This window comes from Salvelinus sp. IW2-2015, linkage group LG14, assembly GCF_002910315.2.
Source record: "Salvelinus sp. IW2-2015 linkage group LG14, ASM291031v2, whole genome shotgun sequence".
In the NCBI taxonomy this organism is placed as follows: Eukaryota; Metazoa; Chordata; class Actinopteri; order Salmoniformes; family Salmonidae; genus Salvelinus; species Salvelinus sp. IW2-2015.
Window position 1 is genome coordinate 41,074,321 of NC_036854.1, and position 21,003 is coordinate 41,095,323.

Consider the following 21,003-nt stretch of genomic DNA (forward strand, 5'->3'; position numbering starts at 1 on the left):
TATATTCAAAGCAGGTGCTTCCACACAAGTGTGGTTTCTGCTGTCTCTTATACACATCTAGATGTGTATAAGAGACAGATTTAGAACAGTGCTGTTTCACAAAAGTTCTGAACCTATATATATTTTACAGACATAGTATATTTTACAATAGTCATCTGTGGTTTGTTTTTAGCCCCATCCTAACAGGTCATTCTTACCMGTTCTTTATGTGGTAGTATATCGCCATGGCTACACTGTAAAGACAAATCATTACAATGAAGTTGCAATTTAATCTTTCCCAATGATAACTGCAWACAGAATTCTTACAAACATAACACACATGAAAAAGATTAGCATCATAAGTACATTTTGATGGATTCATTGGTCGATTGACTGATTGGTGATTAACCTACCACTTGATGGTGTATTTGAGGTTAGGCTGACTGACGGTGCTGTCATCTAGGAAAATGGTMGAACAGGAGCTGTACTTCCGTCTGACTGGAGCAGCGTGGTGCTGCAACACACACACACATCACACTCTGTTACTGTRATGTCCACAGTCCACACACACGCASGCACGCAGGGACYCASYCACYCASYCACGCAGGSACGCAGGCAGGCTAGAACGCATGCATCCACACACAAAACGTACAGGCATGCGCACACTCACAGCAGGTCCTGTAAAAAGCCTTGAAACAACTGCTGTAGCCCAGCTAATACCCCTGCTTTGTGGTTTTATATGAGAGTGACATACTGTACATACAGACGGAATGGGTTTAGCTAAAAACAGTAGCTTCTATTTTAATCCATCAGTCTACTGCACATTGAGATGGTTTATATCGGCCAATCACCAACCCTTTCACTCTACTAATCTCATCGACCTAGTACAGCATGTCATGTACAATCAGCGTGATGCAGATAGACAGACATACAGGTAACTGCCAAAGTAAAGGAAACACTTGAGTAAATGAGGGATACAAAGTATATTCAAAGCAGGTGCTTCCACACAAGTGTGGTTTCTGCTGTCTCTTATACACATCTAGATGTGTATAAGAGACAGGTCTACTGCACATTGAGATGGTTTATATCGGCCAATCACCAACCCTTTCACTCTACTAATCTCATCGACCTAGTACAGCATGTCATGTACAATCAGCGTGATYCKGATAGACAGACATACAGGTAACTGCCAAAGTAAAGGAAACACTTGAGTAAATGAGGGATACAAAGTATATTCAAAGCAGGTGCTTCCACACAYGTGTGGTTTCTGAGTTGTTTAAGTAATTAACATTCCATCATTCTTGTATAAAAATGCTGGGCAGGCTATTATTTTGGCTACCATGGCTACGCCCCCATAGGATGACAGTTCCCCAATCTACAGGGCACGAGTGGTCACTGAATGGTTTGACCGAGCATGAAAACGATGAAAGCCAAATGCCAAGGCGGTCTCAGATTCTGGAGCGGCGCCTGAGACAGCGTTTTCCCCCACCATCAACAAAACACCAAATTATGGAATTTCTCGTGGAACAATGGTGTCACATCCCTTCAATAGAGTTCCAGACACTGTAGAATATAAACTCAAAATAAGAAACGTCCGTTTCTCAGGACCCTGTCTTTCAAAGATAARTTGTAAAAATCCAAATAACTTCACAGKTCTTCATTGTAAAGGGTTTAAACACTGTTTRCCATGCTTGTTCAATMAACCATAAACAATTAATGAACATGCACCTGTGGAACGGTCGTTAAGACACTAACAGCTTACAGACGGTTGGCAATTAAGGTCACAGTTATGAAAACTTAGGACACTAAAGAGGCCTTCCTACTGACTCTGAAAAACAGCAAAAGAAAGATGCCCAGGGTCCCTGCTCATCTGCGTGAACGTGCCTTAGGAATGCTGCAAGGAGGCATGAGGACTGCAGATGTGGCCAGGGCAATACTGTCAGCAATAGGCTGAGAGAGGCTGGACTGAGGGCTTGTAGGCCTGTTGTAAGGCATTTTGGCCTGCACTCTGGAGTGGGATCGAATTGGAGGTGGAGGGTCCGTCATGGTCTGGGGCGGTGTGTCACAGCATCATCGGACTGAGCTTGTTGTCATTGCAGGCAATCTCAATTCTTAGTGTTACAGGGAAGACATCCTCCTCCCTCATGTGGTACCCTTCCTGCAGGCTCATCCTGACATGACCCTCCAGCATGACAATGCCACCAGTCACACTGCTCGTTCTGTGCGTGATTTCCTGCAAGACAGGAATGTCAGTGTTCTGCCATGGCCAGCGAAGAGCCGGGATGTCTCAGTTGTTGAATCTTGTTATGTTCATACAAATATTTACACATGTTAAGTTTGCTGAAAATAAACGCAGTTGACGGTGGGAGGACATTTCTCTTTTTGCTTTTGGAGCGGAAGGTATCCTAGTGGTTAGAGCGTTGGGCCAGTAACTGAAAGGCTGCTGGATTGAATCCCGAGCTGACAAGGTAAAAATCAGTCGTTTTGCCCCTGAACAAGGCTGTTCCCCGGTAGGCCGTCATTGTAAATATGTACTTGTTCTTAACTGACTTGCCGTGTTAAATAAAGGTTACATTTAAAAAAGCTGTTCTGGCTCGTYGTTAAGACACTTTATGTTGGRGTTTCCTTTATTTTGGCATTTACCTGTACATACATACTGTACATACATACACGTTGCTTCTGTACTCAGACGACAAAAGAGACAGGAGTGGATACAACAGGCAGATCTAGACTAAATCTATATCTAAACACACAAATGCCAGGGATACATAATACTTTACCTTGTTCTCCGAAATGTGTGTTAACTTGCAAAATAATAAAGTTGATTAAAATCTTCATAAACAAAATCACAGGAACAATCATGTGCTCAAAGAAATAATGCAGTCTTACAAATGACAGAGGAACACTGCTAACCAAATATTCTGTATTCAGTAGGGCGTACATCAATGACCTGATTAAATCAATGAAAAGGCATAGCATATTACCATGCAAACGCCAGAAGACACKATTTCATCAGCATCATCATCCTCTATGCAAATACAGCATTATATTCAATATGGCGTCCAATCTGAGATTGATACTCACATGATTGATGTAGACGCTCTTCCGTTTTTCTCGCACTGCAAATTGAGAGAGAGCGAGATGAAATCAGTGACAGCATGGTAACAGTCAATGATTAGGCACACAAGATAGAGCAGAGTTCATCCCCTGGAGTTGAAACACACGCTGGTCGGGGTCAAGGCAGTTTGCAGTACACAGCCATTACTGACAGGGGGCAGTCAATCCCAAGGCTGTCCTGCACCATACAGAGCTGGGAGTGCAGTATGGTCAAAGGCACATTAAGGAAGAGTGACTATATGGATTGGCCATTTTTCAATATCAGCTTTGTGGGAACTTAATAAAAACATATCGCTCAAAGTACTGTTCAAGCAAAGAATCGCTACAACTCAACATTTCCTTCAAATTACACTTCTGCTAATTGCTGACATAGCCATTCATCTGTGGGGTAATACAAATGCTTTTCATTCCTCAAAGGCCTTAAATTAWCGTCATGTTTAGCACTCTGAACTGTGTGAAAGCAGAAAGCAAAGCAATTGAGTTAATTGCTTAATTAATCCTTTCATGTGTTTGCCCCTAAAACAATCTCTGGGGATTACATCAAATCTAAATGCTTCATTCACGCAAATATTGTCATGTCTATAACTATAGCTCCACTTCGCTATCTGCCTTTATTTCAATCATGTCATTGTATTCATGTGGTGAATAGAGGGCATTCATACTGTTTATCAGTAATCTGATGATTCCTCATTGGGCCTTGCTGCGATTGATGGGTTCACTCCAAGTACTCTGATTGGGTAACGGAGATCCAGTGTGTGTGTGTGTGCGCGTTTGTGTGTGTGAGTGACGTAGCGACATAGAAGGAGCGCTGCGTGGCCAAGCAGCAGGGCAGAACGAGATACACAACACTGACATAGTGAAGCTCTGGCACCCTGCTACACAATCAGCACACACACACACACACACACACACACACACACACACACACCTAAACCCTGTGAGGAATCATGGCTGTGCACATTCTAAAATAAAGCGTAGAAGCGAGCGTTTACATCATAAGGCTTCACACATTTTTACATGTTCAAATATTGATCTAGCTGGGAGAAAGAACTCTGAGTGTGCTTCTTAAAGGCACAGAGGGCTGGGTGTGTGCATGTGTGCGAGAGTGTCTCATGATCATCAGTACATACCAGTTTTAGCAGAAGTGGCTAGGTTTGTACAGATAACACGCATCATGCGGGTGGTAAAGCTTACATCTGAGCACAGCTTACAATAATCCACAAAACATGAACACATATACTGTATATACACACACACAGAAATCTGCTGCAAAGACATATTGCGGTGTTCCGTCAGAAGCACACAGCTTGAGACTACAGAGCAGGGCTATACTCCAAAACACAAGCCAAATACACACCRATCACACCAGCCTATACCAAACCTACTTACCTTTCTTATTGAGGACAGGAACTGAAAAAGACAAAGTTGAAGCTGTCTCTAAATATATCTATTTACCTAGCAATGTAAAAGGGACAGGTAACAAATACAGCTGGATTCCTGTCTTTTATCTTTCTCATATTGCATCAATGAGCCTGCATCCCAAACGGCACCACATTCCCTACATAGTGTACAGTTAAAGGACTAGGAACCCATTTGGGACACACCCATCGCTAACTAGGACAGCATACTGTTACATAATAAAGAAAGCACCTCACAAACGGATAATTATCTACAGCGCTTAAAGCAATACTTTACTACAACATCAACCCGCGGTCGGCTACACATGAGCTGTATGCTAAATCATCCATGATGCAAGGCATGAGATTAGAAATTAGAAATTCATGTGATTAAACCACTATTATAGTTTGAACACGATCTGCATCTGTGACTTCAATTCATTCCTGCAGACGTTGTCTTCTCACACTGTAAAAATTGACTCGCTTAGAAAATAAGGATTTTTATGAAAAGGCTTCATAGTGCCACAGATAATATCCATGACTCAGCGTAGTGGAGAAGTTAGTGTTCAGAGAGAGAGAGGGAGGAAGAGAGTGAGGGAGGAAGAGGGCAAGTGGGAAGGAAAAGGAGGGCGAGAGAGGAATGAAAAGAGATTAAAAAGAGAAAGAGTGAGAAGGAGAAACACAGAGATTGTAAAGGAGAGAGCGGTGGGAGAGAGAGAGAGAGAGAGAGAGAGAGAGAGAGAGAGATTGAAAAAAGAAAGAGAGAGAGTGCAATGTACTAGAGAGAGAGGAGAGATTGAAAATGAAAGAGTGAGAGGAGAGGGACACTCACCATCTGTCTGGGATTTGCTGAGGAATATGGTGCTGGCTCTGGGATGGTCTGAAGGGTTGTACTCCATGTTCAGATCTGATGAAGAAGGAAACAGAAACAGCCATCAGCTCCGGAGCATAATGCTCAATGTACTGTATACTCTGCTGGTTGTATATCAATTCAGAGAGCTGGATGTTTTATAGAGCTGGATGACTGAACAACACACATGCTGATGAGAAAGAGGCGTAGCACACACAGATAGCCATTTGTTGAACAGATGAGAAAAGGGTGATCATGTGTACAGAAAGACTGCCTTGAATACAAGTATTGAATACTGACTGTCTGGGGATACCAGTACTATAGGATTTGTCCCAAATGGGACCCTATTCCCTTGTTATRTCCCGGGTGGCGCAGTGGTCTAGGGCACTGCATCGCAGTGCTAGCTGCGCCACCAGAGTCTCTGGGTTCACGCCCAGGCTGGGCTGGGTTCGCGCCCAGGCTCTGTCGCAGCCGGCCGCAACCGGGAGATCCGTGGGGCGACGCACAATTGGCATAGCGTCGTCCGGGTTAGGGAGGGTTTGGCCGGTAGGGAGGGTTTGGCCGGTAGGGATATCCTTGTCTCAGTATGTAAAAAATGTAATAAAATGTATGCACTCTACTGTAAGTCGCTCTGGATAAGAGCGTCTGCTAAATGACTAAAATGTAATGTTATATAATGCACCACTTTTAACCAGAGCCCTATGGACCCAGATGAAAGAATAGGGTGCCAAATGGGATGCAAATACATTCTGACTGAAAGGTCCATTTCAGGAGAGCATGCAGATAAACATAGCAACCACCAAGCGGCGTAACGCTGAGGAGCAGTGGTTTGGCCGGAGATTGAGGCAGACTGGTACGGCAATGAAAACGTCTTATTTGATCAATTGCCTGTTTTTATGTGATGCTTTTACACACTGGGTGTTAACTTGATAACAGGCCCATCAGCATAAATTATGGAATATTGCGGAAGTTACCATGGAGCCAGGCAATAAAAATTAACATATTATTTACACTGCAAAAGAAAAAATGATGTTACCTAGATATCTCTTACCATAAGAATGCATTGACTTGACGTCTTACCAAGACAACTTATCTTAGTGCACTAGCAGATAATTGTATTACTTTAACTGCCTCAGGCTTGACATCCAGTCCCCCTGTCTCTGGCTCTGGGCCAGGATCCCACCCAGGGGACCGCTGTCAGTCCTGACATCCACTACCCAGCCCCCCTGTCTGGCCCTAGTCCAGGCCCTGGGTCCTGACCCTGTCAGCAGCCACAGGGATCCAAGCATAATGTCATCCCGGCAGGAAAGGCCAGATAGGGGCTACACCCAGCCATAACACCAGCTGSAGCAGAGAGGAGAGGAGAGCCACTGCCCAAAGAACAGCTCCTCAACAGAGGTGATAGATGAGAGGAGAGAGTGGGAAAGAGGAGTGGAAGACAGGGTTCAAGTGCCCGCCTACAGACCCAAAGCCTTAGAAATATGAGTCATCGTAGGTTGAGATGTCCTGCTTTCTTTCTTCAGCCCTGGCATAATACTACTGTCTTACCAGAGCACACATACATCAGATGGCGCTCTATGCCGGTCTTAACAGAGTGGGAGTTGTGACTTGATATGGATATGAGCTATTGCTTTACAAATGAACTGATGGATCACATGATAGTGATACGAGGAGACCTAGTTTAGCTGGGGAAAATAACTCCGATACGAGGTCATCTGAGTGGAGCAGCTACTATTGTGCTCCAACTCTTTTGAACTGCAGTCTTTTGTGTGTAAGAGGCACTTAAAGCTCAAAGGAGATACAGCTAGCTCCCTCCACACACTCCAGTGACCTATGTACGGCGCAGGCAGCACTCCAAGGAGGAGGAGAACTAGGTGATGAATAAAAGATGGGGTAGTTTATCAACGGTGTGGGAAGGAGCCAGAAGACGCGAGATACGAAAACAAGGTTTATTAGTCCAATGTGTACTGTAACAGTCTGATCCGTATTTCAGAACTCTACTCAATGAAAAGTTAGTGTTAAATACAGGCACACACACACACACACAAACACACACACACACACAATATGGTTGTCTCTGTACCCTTTGATTTTTTTTTTTTTTTTAGGAGTGGCCCTCTTCCTCTCAGCCTGTACAGTGGTGCACGTCCACGCTTCTACCCTTCTAACTTCCTGTGTTTCAGGAAACTGGACAGGAAGTCACACCGGGGTCTGCTACACAAAACTAACCAGCTCTATTGTTTTAGAGTTGTGACAAAAGGGGGAGTTGTCTTGCGCTACCGACAATGAGGTAAATCCATGAGTATGTTTACATGCACACTAATAATTCGATATTAAACTGCTTATGGCAGTAGGCCGAGTATGGCATTAGTCATGCAAACACCTTACTCTGCTGATCTTAATTGGTACGGTCATAATCGAAGTAAGCATACGCCGATTAAAAAACAGCATCTTTCAAATTATTAGGACATGTAAAGAAAGACCTTAAAATCGGAGTTACAMATGTGTATTTGATCTGTGTATGTACTAACACCAGCCGAGCAAGCCTCCCTCTTTAGCGCCAGTGAAGAGAGTTCGGAACAACTGAAAGTATGCATCTTTGAAGACATTTTCACATAAAAACTTTATATACAGTGCATCCGGAAAGCATTTAGACTTCAATTTATTTTCCACATTTTGTTACGTTACAGCCTTATTCTAAAATGTATAAAATTATTTTTTCCCCCTCATCAATCTACACACAATACCCCACAATGATGAAGCAACATTTTTTAAATGTTAAATGTATATATATATATTTTTTAATCACATTTATATATTCAGACCCTTTACTCAGTACTTTGTTGAAGCACCTTTGGCAGCGATTACAGCCTCGAGTCTTCTTGGGTTTGACGCTACTTGGGGAGTCAGGTTGGATGGGGAGTGTCGCTGCACAGCTATTTTCAGGTCTCTCCAGAGATGTTCCATCGGGTTCAAGTCCGGGCTCTGACTGAGCCACTCAAGGACATTCAGAGACTTGTCCCGAAGCCACTCCTGTGTTGTCTTGGCTGTGTGCTTAAGATTGTTGTTCTGTAGGAAGGTTAACCTTCGCCCCCGTCTAAGATCCTGAGCYCTCTGGAGCAGGTTTTCATCAAAGATCTCTCTGTAAGATCTCTCTGTACTTTGCTCCGTTCAGCTTTCCCTCAATCCTGACTAGTCTCCCAGTCCCTGCCGCTGAAAAACATCCCCACAGCATGATGRTGCCACCACCATACTTCACCGTAGGGATGGTGCCATATTTCCTCCAGATGTGACACTTGGCATTCAGGCCAAAGAGTTAAATCTTGGTTTCATCAGACCAGAGAATTTTGTTTCTCATGGTCTGAGTCCTTTAGCTGCCTTTTGGCAAACTCCWAGCGGGRRGTCATGCGCCTTTTACTGAGGAGTGTCTTCCGTCTGGCCTCTCTACCATAAAGGCCTGATTGGTGGAGTGCTGCAGAGATGGTTGTCCTTCTGGAAGGTTCTCCCATCTCCACAGTGGAACTCTGGAGCTCTGTCAGAGTGACCATCGGGTTCTTGATCACCTCCCTGACCAAGGCCCTTCTCCCCCGACTGCTCAGCTTGGCGGCKAGCTATAGGAAGAGTAATGGTYGTTCCAAAKTTCTTCCATTTAAGAATAATGGAGGCCACTGTGTTCTTGAGGACCTTRAATGCTGCAGAAATGTTTTGCTACCCTTCCCCAGATCTTTGCCTTGACGCAATCCTGTCTACAGACAATTCCTTATATAGACAGGTGTGCTCTGACATACACTGTCAACTGTGGGACCTTATATAGACAGGTGTGTGCCTTTCCAAATAATTCCCAATCAATTGAATTTACCACAATCAAGTTGTAGAAACTTATAATTTGTTATAAATTTGCAAACATTTCTAAAACCCTGTTTTTGCTTTGTCATAATGGGGTATTATGTGTAGATTGATGAGGATTTTGTTTTATTTCATCCATTTTAGAATAAGGCAGTAATGTAACAAAATGTGGAAAAAGTCAAGGGGTCTGAATACTTTCCGAATGCACTGTATGTCTGAACTCGGAATCAATAGGCTTCCCAAAAATAACATGGTCGCAGTGGTAGAACTCTTATTTTTATTTGAGATGTTCTGCATTTATCAGAGTCCCATCAAGTAGCCTGATTTCAGATGTGGCCATGTAAACACGATTARTAGGGAAATCATTCTTCTTTCAAAGCATGTGAAGGTCTTAATCAAACTATAATATTAATCTGACTATCCACAATAATTGCATTTTGTGTGCAAATAATCATACTCAGTGAGACTGTATTGTACACGCACAGTCCCTGTACTCCCATAATCCTACCGTCAGTCCTGCTTCTGTGCAGCTCAACTTCCATCCACTTCCGCTGCCAACAAACGTTTGTTCAAATGAATCAAGCATCCAACAAACACATTGGATTCACGGGCCATTTCTCAGTGAGCCAAGGGTCTTATTGGGCACCGGTGTTGAGAGAATGACAACATCAAAACGCCACTTAATACTCTCTCCCAACGATCACAGGGTGCTTGGCCAAGCTGATAAATCAATGAGGTACATCAGTGTCCCTGCTGCTGCTCCTTGTCTGAGCCCTCCTATACATTACGCACAACAGCTGCAGACTTACATGGACAGTGGCCACAGCTCCTGCTCGCTGTCCCTCCATCCCTTCATCATCACCGAGGGCAGTGTGGGTTGGCAGGCTGCCTGGCAGGCTGGTCCTGTCCTGGCACTGTAGCACATTGGACCAGATAGGCCAAGGGCTGGCAGTCCGTCATTACAAGTCACCAGACAGACAGTACAAAGAGCAGAAAACCCAATGATTCATCAAGAATTTACTACAGAGACACCAGCCAGGAGAGACCAGATGGCTGCGCCACCTCCATGGCATCTCTGACTGTGTGTCAGAGATCCTGTTATTCACAAATTATAGGATCTCTGTTGTTATCTTGGTAGAGAGCGTAGTCTTCTTTCATGTAACACTTGGTCCTGAGCTTGACTAACCCTATACGTATGCCTCCTTTCCTTAGTTAGCAAATGAAACTAGTCTTTGTAATCTGCAATCTGGAAGGAAAGGAGACAAGGAGAGGAGACAAGAGCAGTACACAAATCTAGATAGATGTAATGTGAGCTTGCTTTTGTATGTATGCTACTGCACATGTTGTATATGCTTCTGTGTATGGTGTGTTTTAGAGTAAACCTTTATGTGACGTGTCTGTTTTTATTGATTCCATGGAACCCAGGACTCCCTGGAACATAGTGGTAAGTGTTACTGGGTGGACTATCCTGTCTAAATAAAGACAATTCAATTACATGAATGTGATCCAGGATAAGCATGACGCCACCTTTCAGTGTGGAGAGACAGGCACAAAGACAAGGACATAGAGTCACAAGGTTGACTCCACTCAACCCGATAATTCGAACCGATCCTTTCAAGCATGTTTTCCTCATAGCTGCAGGACGTGCCTGACAACGTGCCTGACAACGTGCCTGACAAGGTGTACCAGAGCATTACAGACGACCAGGCTCACAAATGGCATATGTCCTGTTCAAAAGAAGTGCACTTTAAAAAGGCCCAGTGCAGTCAAAAACTTGATTTCCCTGTATTTTATATATTCACCATGCCCCTCCACTAAAATCTCGTCCGTCTCCTCTCCAAGTTGAAATAGCCACTTTAGAGCAGCTTAGCGCTGTGAACTGATGGAGGCTCTCTCACACTTATCAGGCCCATGGGAGCTTCCTCACTGGACTGGTGAACTGGTTGATAAAATATGTTCCATTTCTCCTGAGCCTGGTGGTGGTGGTAGCATTGGAAAACGAGTAAGGGACTTGTGTGATAGAGTCAGAGAGCCTGGGGTTAAACGGGTATTTCTGAAGATAATTCACCCTGAAGCGGTAAAGCATTTGAGGCTAGAGCCTACCCTGACACCGCTGGCTAAATGGCCTGGGCAAATAGTCAGGACTGTGTTATCCCCACTGGCTTTTCAAACCCAAACGTGATTCCTCACTTATGAATGACCCTATAAACAGCAGTAACAGCAGTCTCCTTTACTTTACACRGAGCATGACACTAGCAATACCAGTATGTGTGATGGTAGTGTATGACCAGTTCAGTGAGACTCAGTAGCTCAGCAGTCAGTGGTAATCCTGGTTGATATACAGCCAGGTCACCCGTGATATAAGTCAGTATTCGACGTCCATCTATGTCTGAGGACGTCAGGAGGTTACAGGGAAACCGGCCACTAGGGGCAACAGTGAGAGCAGTCAGCATCTGCATCTGATTCCCAAGCTTGGAAGTTCAAATACAGCAATAGGAAGTTGTTTTTCAATTTTTGTTTTAAGCCTYTCCCAAACCTGAACCATTCTGAGTTAATGCCTAAACTTAACCTTCAAAACTTAGAAATGTGTACAGTGTGTATCACTGTGCTGAAATGTATCATAAGAAACTGCTGCTGAGTAGAACACACACACTCACAGTCATCCTTCCGAGAAGAGAGGAAAAGCAAACAAAGAAGGGACATTTAGTCAAGTGATTTAGACAGAAGGAGATGCACGTCTCCTGACTCTCTTTTCCATGACTTCAGCAGTCTGCTGTGACTGTCTCAAATCTCTGGTTGCATCTCTTATACTAATGGCTGAGTGTGTGTGTGGACCCCTGTGATGGTGATTKAATCTCCAGGACTCGACATTAATGCTTGTCCGGGACAAGAAAAATAATAGTCTGACAAGAAGAATATACACTCACCGGCCACCCTGTTCACAAAAATGGATCACTCCTACAGACCGTGAGTCACGTGGCCGTGGCTTGCTATATAAAAAGCAGGCAGACAGACATCGAGGCATTCAGTTAGTCGATTCAATTTTAGAATGGGCAAAACAAGTGACCAAAGCGACTTTGAGCGTGGTATGATTGTCGGTGCCAGGCATGCCAGATCCAGTCTATCAGAAACGGCTTCCCTCCAGGGCTTTTATGAACGACAAACAAAAATCATCCAGTCAGCGACAGTCCTGTGGGTGAAAACAGCTTGTTGATGAGAGAGGTCGAAAGAGAATGGCTGGCCACAAACAGACAAATAACAGAGCAGTACAACAGTGGTGTACAGAACCGCATCTCAGTGCGCACAACTCATTGATCCTTGTCACGGATGGGCTATTATAGCAGACGACCACACCGGGTTCGACTCCTATCAGATAAAAACAAGAAGAAGCGGCCCCAGTGGAAATGCGATCAACACTGGACAATTGAGGAGTGGAAAAACATTGTGTGGTCTGGTGAATCCCAGTTCCTGTTGCGTCATGCTGATGGCAGAGTCAAGATCTGGCATCAGCGGCATGAGTCCATGGCCCCATCCTGCCTGGTGTCAACAGTACAGGCTGGTGGTGGTGGTCTACCGCCGTCCAATATGCAGCAACTGCTTGATGCCATCGCATCAGCATGGACCAACATCCATGTGGAACGTTTCCSACTTGTAGAATCAATGTCCTGAAGAATTCAGGCTGTTCTGGAGGCAAAGGTGGGTCCGACCCGTACTAGATGGGTGTACCTAATAAACTGGCCAGTGAGTGTCAATTTGAGTCGTCTGAATGGACAAGTAAGGGGGGAAAAAATCATAATATCAAACAATTACTTTGATCAGAATTGGATCAGTGTCCTCTGGATGCGACGTATTGCTGTTTTCCTAATTTCTGCAGAGCATATCGGAGTAGGATTGTATTGRATTGACAGGCAGAGCAGTCTCAATCATCCCCAGTTGTGAAGCACTATTCAAAAAGAGAAGATCTGCGTGTACACATTTGTTGATATTCCTTGCTACTTAGTGCCTTACTCGCAGTTATAGCATATTTTTTTATCAGCAAACAGGCTTCGTACGGTCATGAAAATCCTGGAAAAGTCATGATGTATGCATCAACTGCATGTGTTCCAGTGCAAGTGGGCCAGAGGAGAGAGAGAGATACTTTACAGCAGGTAGGCCTATAAAATAATGATAACAGGCTAACTAGATAGCCAATTCAACATATTTTGTGTAGCCTAGCTAGCTCTCTCAGTAGTTAACTATTTAGCTATTATCATGTATTACTGTAATTGTCATGTCCGATGTCCTTAAAACTTTCCACCGGCATAACCGCAAATGGCAACCGTCGATGAACGGTTGCATTGATAAACCAATGTTTACTTTGTTTTACAACCAGTCTCTCCAGCGCCCAATATTCTGAGTCTGAGAAATAAATCTGACACTGGGTCATGTCATTCTGACACCTTTAAAATATATTCTTAGAATAGCCTAATTGAGGAATKTCRCCCATGCAGTCAATAGATCTCCCCTGAAACTTGGAATATTTTTGRCTTACAATGTTATAGATAAACATGTCTTAGATACCTCGCTTTGAAGTAGCCTAATTTAGCCATTTGATACCTGATTCATTGAATGAGCAAATTCAAAAAGCATTTGGTTGTAATCGTAATTTTTCWATATTTTATAGCATATGGCCGACAATCCTCATGTAAAACACATTTACTTGAAGAACAGTGCAGATGCAAAGTTTGATAAAATAATTACAGTTTGTGCCATTTGTGCGGTCAATATGTTACCAAACTTTGCATCTGCACTGTTCTTCAAGTAAATGTGTTTTTGTAAAATGCTGTGTAAATTGTTAAAAGTTGTCCTTGTCCTTGAGATGGCTGGTTTGTTAAAGTTTTTTGTTTGACATACATTCTGTTGTGAAAAATATGAGTCTCAACATGATTCTGTTATCGTGGAATTGCGCATATGGCAAGGCACCAAGGTACGGTATTATTTACTGCCATGTTTCACAGAACAATAGTGTTCTGTCATGGAGAATGACATGGTTTATGGTACTGTTCCAGCCAGAGATCAGTGGAGGGGGAGAYAGAGAGGGGGAGGAGAGGAGGGAACTACAGAGGGGTACGRAACAAAGTAGGACCAYGYAGTTAGCCAGCTAAATATTCTGAAAAAGCTTTATGGTTATGACAGTTATGGTTGAAATGAGCATTATCTAATTGACTCAACAACCAAAACACAGATGTTTAGCTTTCTTAATGAATGAGAAAAATCAACAGTTATGTCATTTCCAATCCTCCATATATTTTTTTGTAAATATATGCAGTACCAGTCAAAAGTTTGGACACACCTACTCATTCAAGGGTTTTTCTTTATTTTTACTATTTTCTACATTGTAAAACAATAGTGAAGACATCAAAACTATGAAATAACACATGGAATCACACAGTAAGCAAAAGGAATGATTCATAAGGAATGCTTTTCCAACAGTCTTGAAGGAATTCCCACATACACTGAGCTTGCCTGCTTTTCCTTCACTCTGCGGTCAAACTCATCCCAAACCATCTCAATTGGTTGAGGTCGAGTGATTGTGGAGGCCAGYTCATCTGATGTAGCACTCCATCYCTCTCCTTCTTGTTCAAATAGCCSTTACACAGCCTGGAGATGTGTTGGGTCATTGTCATTTTGAAAAATAAATGATAGTCCCACTAAGCACAAACCAGATGAGATGGCGTATRGCTGCAGAATGCTGTGGTAGCCATGCTGGWTAAGTGTGCCTTGAATTCTAAATAAATCGCAGATAGTGTCACCAGCAAAGCGCCCCCACAACATCACACCTCCTCCTCCATGCTTCACGGTGGGAACCACACATGCAGAGATCATCCATTCACCTACTCTGCGTCTCACAAAGACACGGCGGATGGAACCAATAATCTCAAATCTGGACTCAACAGACCAAAGGACAGATTTCCACTGGTCTAATGTCTATTGCTCGTGTTTCTTGGCCCAAGGAATTGTTTTCTTCTTGTTMGTGTCCTTTAGTAGTGGTTTCTTCGKAGCAATTCGACTAAAAGGCCTGATTCACGCAATCTCCTCTGAACAGTTCATGTTGAGATGTGTCTGTTACTTGAACTCTGTGAAGCATTTATAACTAATGAACTTGTCCTCTGCAGCAAAGGTAACTCTGGGTCTTCCTTTCCTGTGGCAGTCCTCATGAAAGCCAGTTTCATCATAGCTCTTGATGGTTTTAGCGACTGGACTTGAAGAAACTTTGAAAGTTCTTGACATTTTKCAGATTGACTGACCTTCATGTCTTAAAGTAATGATTGTCATTTCTCTTTGCTTATTTAAGCTGTTCTTGTCATAATATGGATTTGGTCTTTTACCAAATAGGGCTATCTTCTGTATACCACCCCTACCTTGTCACAYCACAACTGATTCGCTCAAACACATTAAGAAGGAAAGAAATTCCACAAATTAACAAGGCACACCTGTTAATTGAAAGGCATTCCAGGTGACTTCSTCATGAAGCTGGTTTAAACACTGAACACAGTGTAACTCCACTCATAAAGAAACATGACACTCAGTGTTCTTGGCTAGAGAGACAAAGATAACTATGCTTAGTTTATTTCATTCATCTGGCTTTATCTTCTCTTTCATGTGGCTTTAATGTCAAGAGTGATTAAACTCTGCATTAATGTAGGTTTAAACATTTACTTTGTGATATTTGAACTTAATGAACCCTGAACTTGATGAAAGTCAACACTGACACATTGAGATTCATGAAGTCTCAGTTTCAGAACAATAAACACCCTCATGAAGAAATGTATATTTCAGTACCAAGATTTCTGTGTGTGTGTGTGTGTGCGCGTGCGTGCGTGCGTGCGTGCGTGCGTGCGTGCGTGCGTGCGTGTGTGAACCAAACCAACAAGGTCATAACTCAGTGTTAAAACAGAGAGATGCTAAGTGTCCCCTATATGAATGTGCAGTGAGGAGGAAAAGCAGTGTAATGTCAAATAAAGGCCTGATAAATGGAGTCAATAAGAGCTTAATTAACAGCCTGGGAGATGACATGGCTAACTGACCTCACACACCCCTCTGTTCCTTTACCATCTGCCTCCTGACTCTGTGAGTGTGATCACTTCTTTCTCCGGTTATCTCTCTCCGTTCTCCATCATTATCCCCACATCAATTCAACCAGGCAATGTTTATGCCTACTTCTCTAGGCAGACTGGGGAGAGATAATGGGACTTCCTCCCACACGGTGCAGAGCACACAGAACGGCTAACAATGCCAACAACGCTAAATGATCACAGTCAGGCTAAAGCGAGATCAACAGTAACACTCCATCCCGCTGCATCGCCACCACGTTCCATCACAGAAACATACTGTAAGACAAATCTGCTCGCCAGACTAATGGAATGTGTGAGTAATGCATACAATACAACTACAAGTAGGAGAGTAAATAGTAGTATCAGTTGATTCATTTGATATCATTCTGAGAACCTAGCATTGACTGAATATCAAATCCCCTCAGTGCATTCACCCTTATCCTGTAGTTAATACCTCCAGTGTCACAAAGATTATATGTAACACTTGTTGCTTGTTAATCTAATTCCCTTTCTATAAATTTTTTTTGCGAATGTGAATAGTCAGTCACTATCACCATTTACTGAAAACCAAGCCTAGATAATACAGTACATGACCAGCACAAACTTATGAAAGTGACCGGATACTTTATGTAAAAAGTACTTATTCCACCAACTTCTATCTGCAGTCACAAAATTCAAATGAAGGGGAGTCATTTTGATAAAGTACCAAATGAGATCCCAGAGGAATATGGGGAAGATATAGAAAATATTAWATACAGAATATTAGTTATGTAATTATTTTCCCATTTCTAAATAAAAATGCAACGTCTCATTCTGTGTTCAACCAAAAAGTCCTTGGTATGGGGACAGAGTATCCGTGGGTGTGTCTGCTCTTCTTCAGGGGTGGTTRCTCATTAAGTTGGAGCCAAGTGAATGGAGCCCCAGCAGGGGGTCAGGGAGAGGAAGGGAGACTGCTGACCTTCGCTGCAGCACCACACACAGCCAGACCTGAAGGTCAATACTCAGCGGGTCTCGTCGATAATGGACCACTAAATCCTTATACAGGAAGCCAGCAGCCCACCCGCCCAACCCTGGTCAGTGTTTACACATGCACCCTGGCCTGGACTCTAGCCCTGATAGTGGTTACTATGGCTGGCCGTATTAACAGTGGTCACAGCCAATACAGAGACCAGACACGTGCATTGGCATTGACTGTAAAGGTTTTAATATTTTAATGGATAAACATACCCTTTAAGCCCAGGTACCCATTAAGCCAACTTCTATCTTGGATTCAAAGAGAAAATATATTTCCCCCCTGCTGTTTAATGAAGAACCAATTAATCTGATTGTGATATCAATAACAGTTTTTTTTCTAAGCCAATCAGATGTTTTATAATGAAGTTACTGACAGTTTTGTAAGTTTCCACTAGTGGTCAATTTCCAAGCTGCAAAAAAAAAACTTGTGTTATACACATTTTCCAGATATTTTTAGTACCTTCTTAGATAAGTGATCATACTTTATGTAAAATGAAGAGATTAAAGTGCTGATATATACACATAATAACATATTTCATGGGTATTAATGACCATTTCATACCAATTGAAAAGATGGGTTTTTCATGCTAGCAGTCGTGCCTGCATGTCACAGTATCATCATAACTTGGTAAACTACAACAAGACAATAGATTTCAGGTATTCACAGTTTACATATTTTAAATATATTTTGTCTTATTTCACTATTAAATGAACCTTGCATTGTTATACATACGGTGCCTTCTAAAAGTATTCACACCCCTTGACTTTATKCACATTTTGTTGTGTTAAACCCAGAATTAAAAATMGATTAAATTTAGATTTTTTTTTATCACTGGCCTACACACAATACTCCATAATGTCAAAGTGGAATTATACAAATTAATTCAAAATGATAAGCTGAAATGTCTTGAGTCAATAAGAGTGAAAAAAAGGAAGCCTGTACAGAATAAAAATATTCCAAAACATGAATTCTGTTTGCAACAAGGCACTAAAATAATACTGCAAAAAATGTAGAATAGCAATGAACTTTTTGTCCTGAATGCAAAGTGTTATGTCTGAGTACCACTCTCCATATTMTCTAGCATGGTGGTGGTTGCATCATGTTATGGGTATGTTTGTKATCYTTATGAACTGGGGAGTTTTTCAGAATKCAAATGAAATGGAATGGAGAAWAGAGGCAAAATCCTAAAGGAAAACCTGGTTCAGTCTGCTTTCCACCAGACACTGGGAGATGAATTCACCTTTCAGCAGGACAATAACCTAAAACACAAGGCCAAATATACACCGGAGTTGCTTTCCAAAATGACATTGAATGTTCCTGAGTGGCCTAGTTACAGTTTTGACTTAAATCTGTTTGAAAATCTATGGCAAGACCTGTAAATGGTTGTCTAGCAATGATCAACAATRYATTTTACAGAGCTTGAAGAATAAATGTGCAAATGTTGCAAAATCCAGGTGTGGAAAGCTRTTAAGAGACTTCACCTGAAATACTCACAGCTGTAATCACTGCCAAAGGTGATTCTAACATGTATTGACTCCAGTGGAGGCTGCTTGAGGGAGAACGGTTCATAATAATGGCTGGAACGAGCCCGTCCTCCACAATTAAGGAGAGACCAATCTCCTCTGACTGACTCAGGGGATTGAATACTTATCTAATCAAGATATATTAGTGTTATATTTTTCCGAAATTGTCTTCCACTTTGACAATAGTATTTTCTGTAGATCGTAGACAAAAACTACAAAAACTACAATTAAATACATTTTGATCCCACTTTTGTAACACAACAAAATGTGGAAAAAGTCAAGGGGTGTAAATTCTTTCTGAAGGCACTGTTTTTATTTAATACATTTATTTAAACTTTATTTAACTAGGCAAGTCAGTAAAGAACAAATTCTTATTTACAATGACGGACTACTCCGGCCAAATCCGTACGACGCTGGGCCAATTGTGCGCCGCCCTATGGCACTCCCAATCACGGCCGGATGTGATACAGCCTGGTTTCGAACCAGGTACTATAGTGACGCCTTAAGCCTTAGAACGCTGCGCCACTCGGGAGCCCACTGCCCCACTGTAGATGCCATTAATGTAAATTTGACATTCATCTCAGGTGAYCTGAAAGGGTACAGTAGCACAAAAAACACTCTAGACAGAACATAAATGGAACAAATGTAAATAATTGTTCAACATAATCAATACTAACTCTGCATAATATTATAGTATATATGTATACCCCAAATCATTGGCTTCCACATATTTTATGAGTAGACTTTGCTATTCTGTCTTTTTCACCATAAATCACAGTTGTTCCAATTCAGCCCAGTATGCTCCCATTAATCCTGGATTAATTTGAAACACATGGGGATAGTACGTTAACATCCCTAACATGATCATGAGCAGAAATGTTTTTTGTTCAGATTTAAGTGTAATAKAWWWWWAAWWAAKACACAAAAACTACAGTTATGCATCTAGCCATGGTGCCGTTACCAAGATTAGTAACAATTAGGAACAACTAGAAACCTCTGTACTCTCTCCAAGACGTTTGYCGTAAACAAGTAGTCGTTGATGCAGAGAGAAGAATAAGACCAGGGTTGAGGGATATCAGGGACAGAAGTTCTATAGAGTGGTGGATAAAAATGTTAACAAATGAGGGACAAGAAGATGACTATTGGGCGACTACTCGTGCACTTTTGGGTGGGGGCATTGTCATATTGTTATCCTTCATTCATCCAGGTGATTGTTTTTTTTTTAGTCCACCACCTGTACCTTTGTAATACAACAGTAGAGAGGGAGATTTGAAACAGTCTTCAGACAGGCTTTAGGAAGACAAGATTAACTAATTAACAAGAATAGCAGTACAGCAAATGTAAATCAGTGTTCAGATAATTTATTGAAAGTTATGCGTGTAGATTAATATAATATCAWTTTACATAATAAATGTCAGTTTGCATGTCTTATAATCAACAAATGTTGTAAGTATAGTCATACAACCTCACATGATACATTTTTCATTTGATCTCCCCTTTTCTTACAAAAATTAGGGTAGTATSTGTTAGAAATGTCTAAAKTTAGATTTTGKTGCTTAATAGGTATACTTACCCAACATGCAATATGAATGACCGACTGCCTTTGGTGATGTTTTCACACTAAATGCATGATAAAGGTTAGTGTCATCCTAGTATGAGAAAAAAGTGCTATTCATTTATTATTTTAGCCACACAAAAATGTAAAGCTMTGAGTCAGAGCTGATGAGCAGTTCTTGCCATTTAATGACATCATTAGAGCCAACGTCTTTAGTCTATTGAAGGGACGCTTCCGATGGTCTGTTCTAGAAGCCATCTGTGAGCCGACACATTGTGCCACACTCACTTGTCCCACACTTCCTGTGAGCGTGGACAGATGGGAAGGCATTTCCTGTCTAGAGAACGGGCCATATCCTCTCCTCGCCCTGGGAAGACGCTATAGTAGTAGAGGCAACTGATAAGATAATGTCAACTTACAACGCTTAATAAGGCATTCAAAAACATTCATAAGGGAAACTAGTAACTACCATACTTTATATAACCACAACATGCCTAATACTAGAAGACACCTTGCCATGTATCTATCAAAACCACATCTTAACAAAAGAAACAGATTTATCTTGGAGGTAAAGAGCCTGATATGTTTTTACCCAGCTTTCCAGCTATACAGTCACCAACTTAAAAA

At 42.1% G+C, this 21,003-nt stretch overlaps 1 protein-coding gene across 2 annotated transcripts in view; it reads right to left on the reverse strand.

Annotated features, from left to right (window-relative positions):
• Nucleotides 1-21,003, reverse strand: part of ccny (cyclin Y) — an 85,750-nt gene that overhangs the window by 14,447 nt on the left and 50,300 nt on the right. The window contains exons 2-6 of one of the 2 annotated variants that reach the window (XM_024000267.3): nucleotides 5,326-5,400; nucleotides 3,064-3,098; nucleotides 2,760-2,783; nucleotides 393-493; nucleotides 198-233 (exon numbers count right to left, since the gene is read on the reverse strand). In XM_024000267.3, coding sequence (XP_023856035.1) covers nucleotides 198-233; nucleotides 393-493; nucleotides 2,760-2,783; nucleotides 3,064-3,098; nucleotides 5,326-5,400 — 271 coding nt within the window. The remainder of the gene's footprint in view (nucleotides 1-197; nucleotides 234-392; nucleotides 494-2,759; nucleotides 2,784-3,063; nucleotides 3,099-5,325; nucleotides 5,401-21,003) is intronic. The other variant, XM_024000268.3, reaches the window with a different exon arrangement.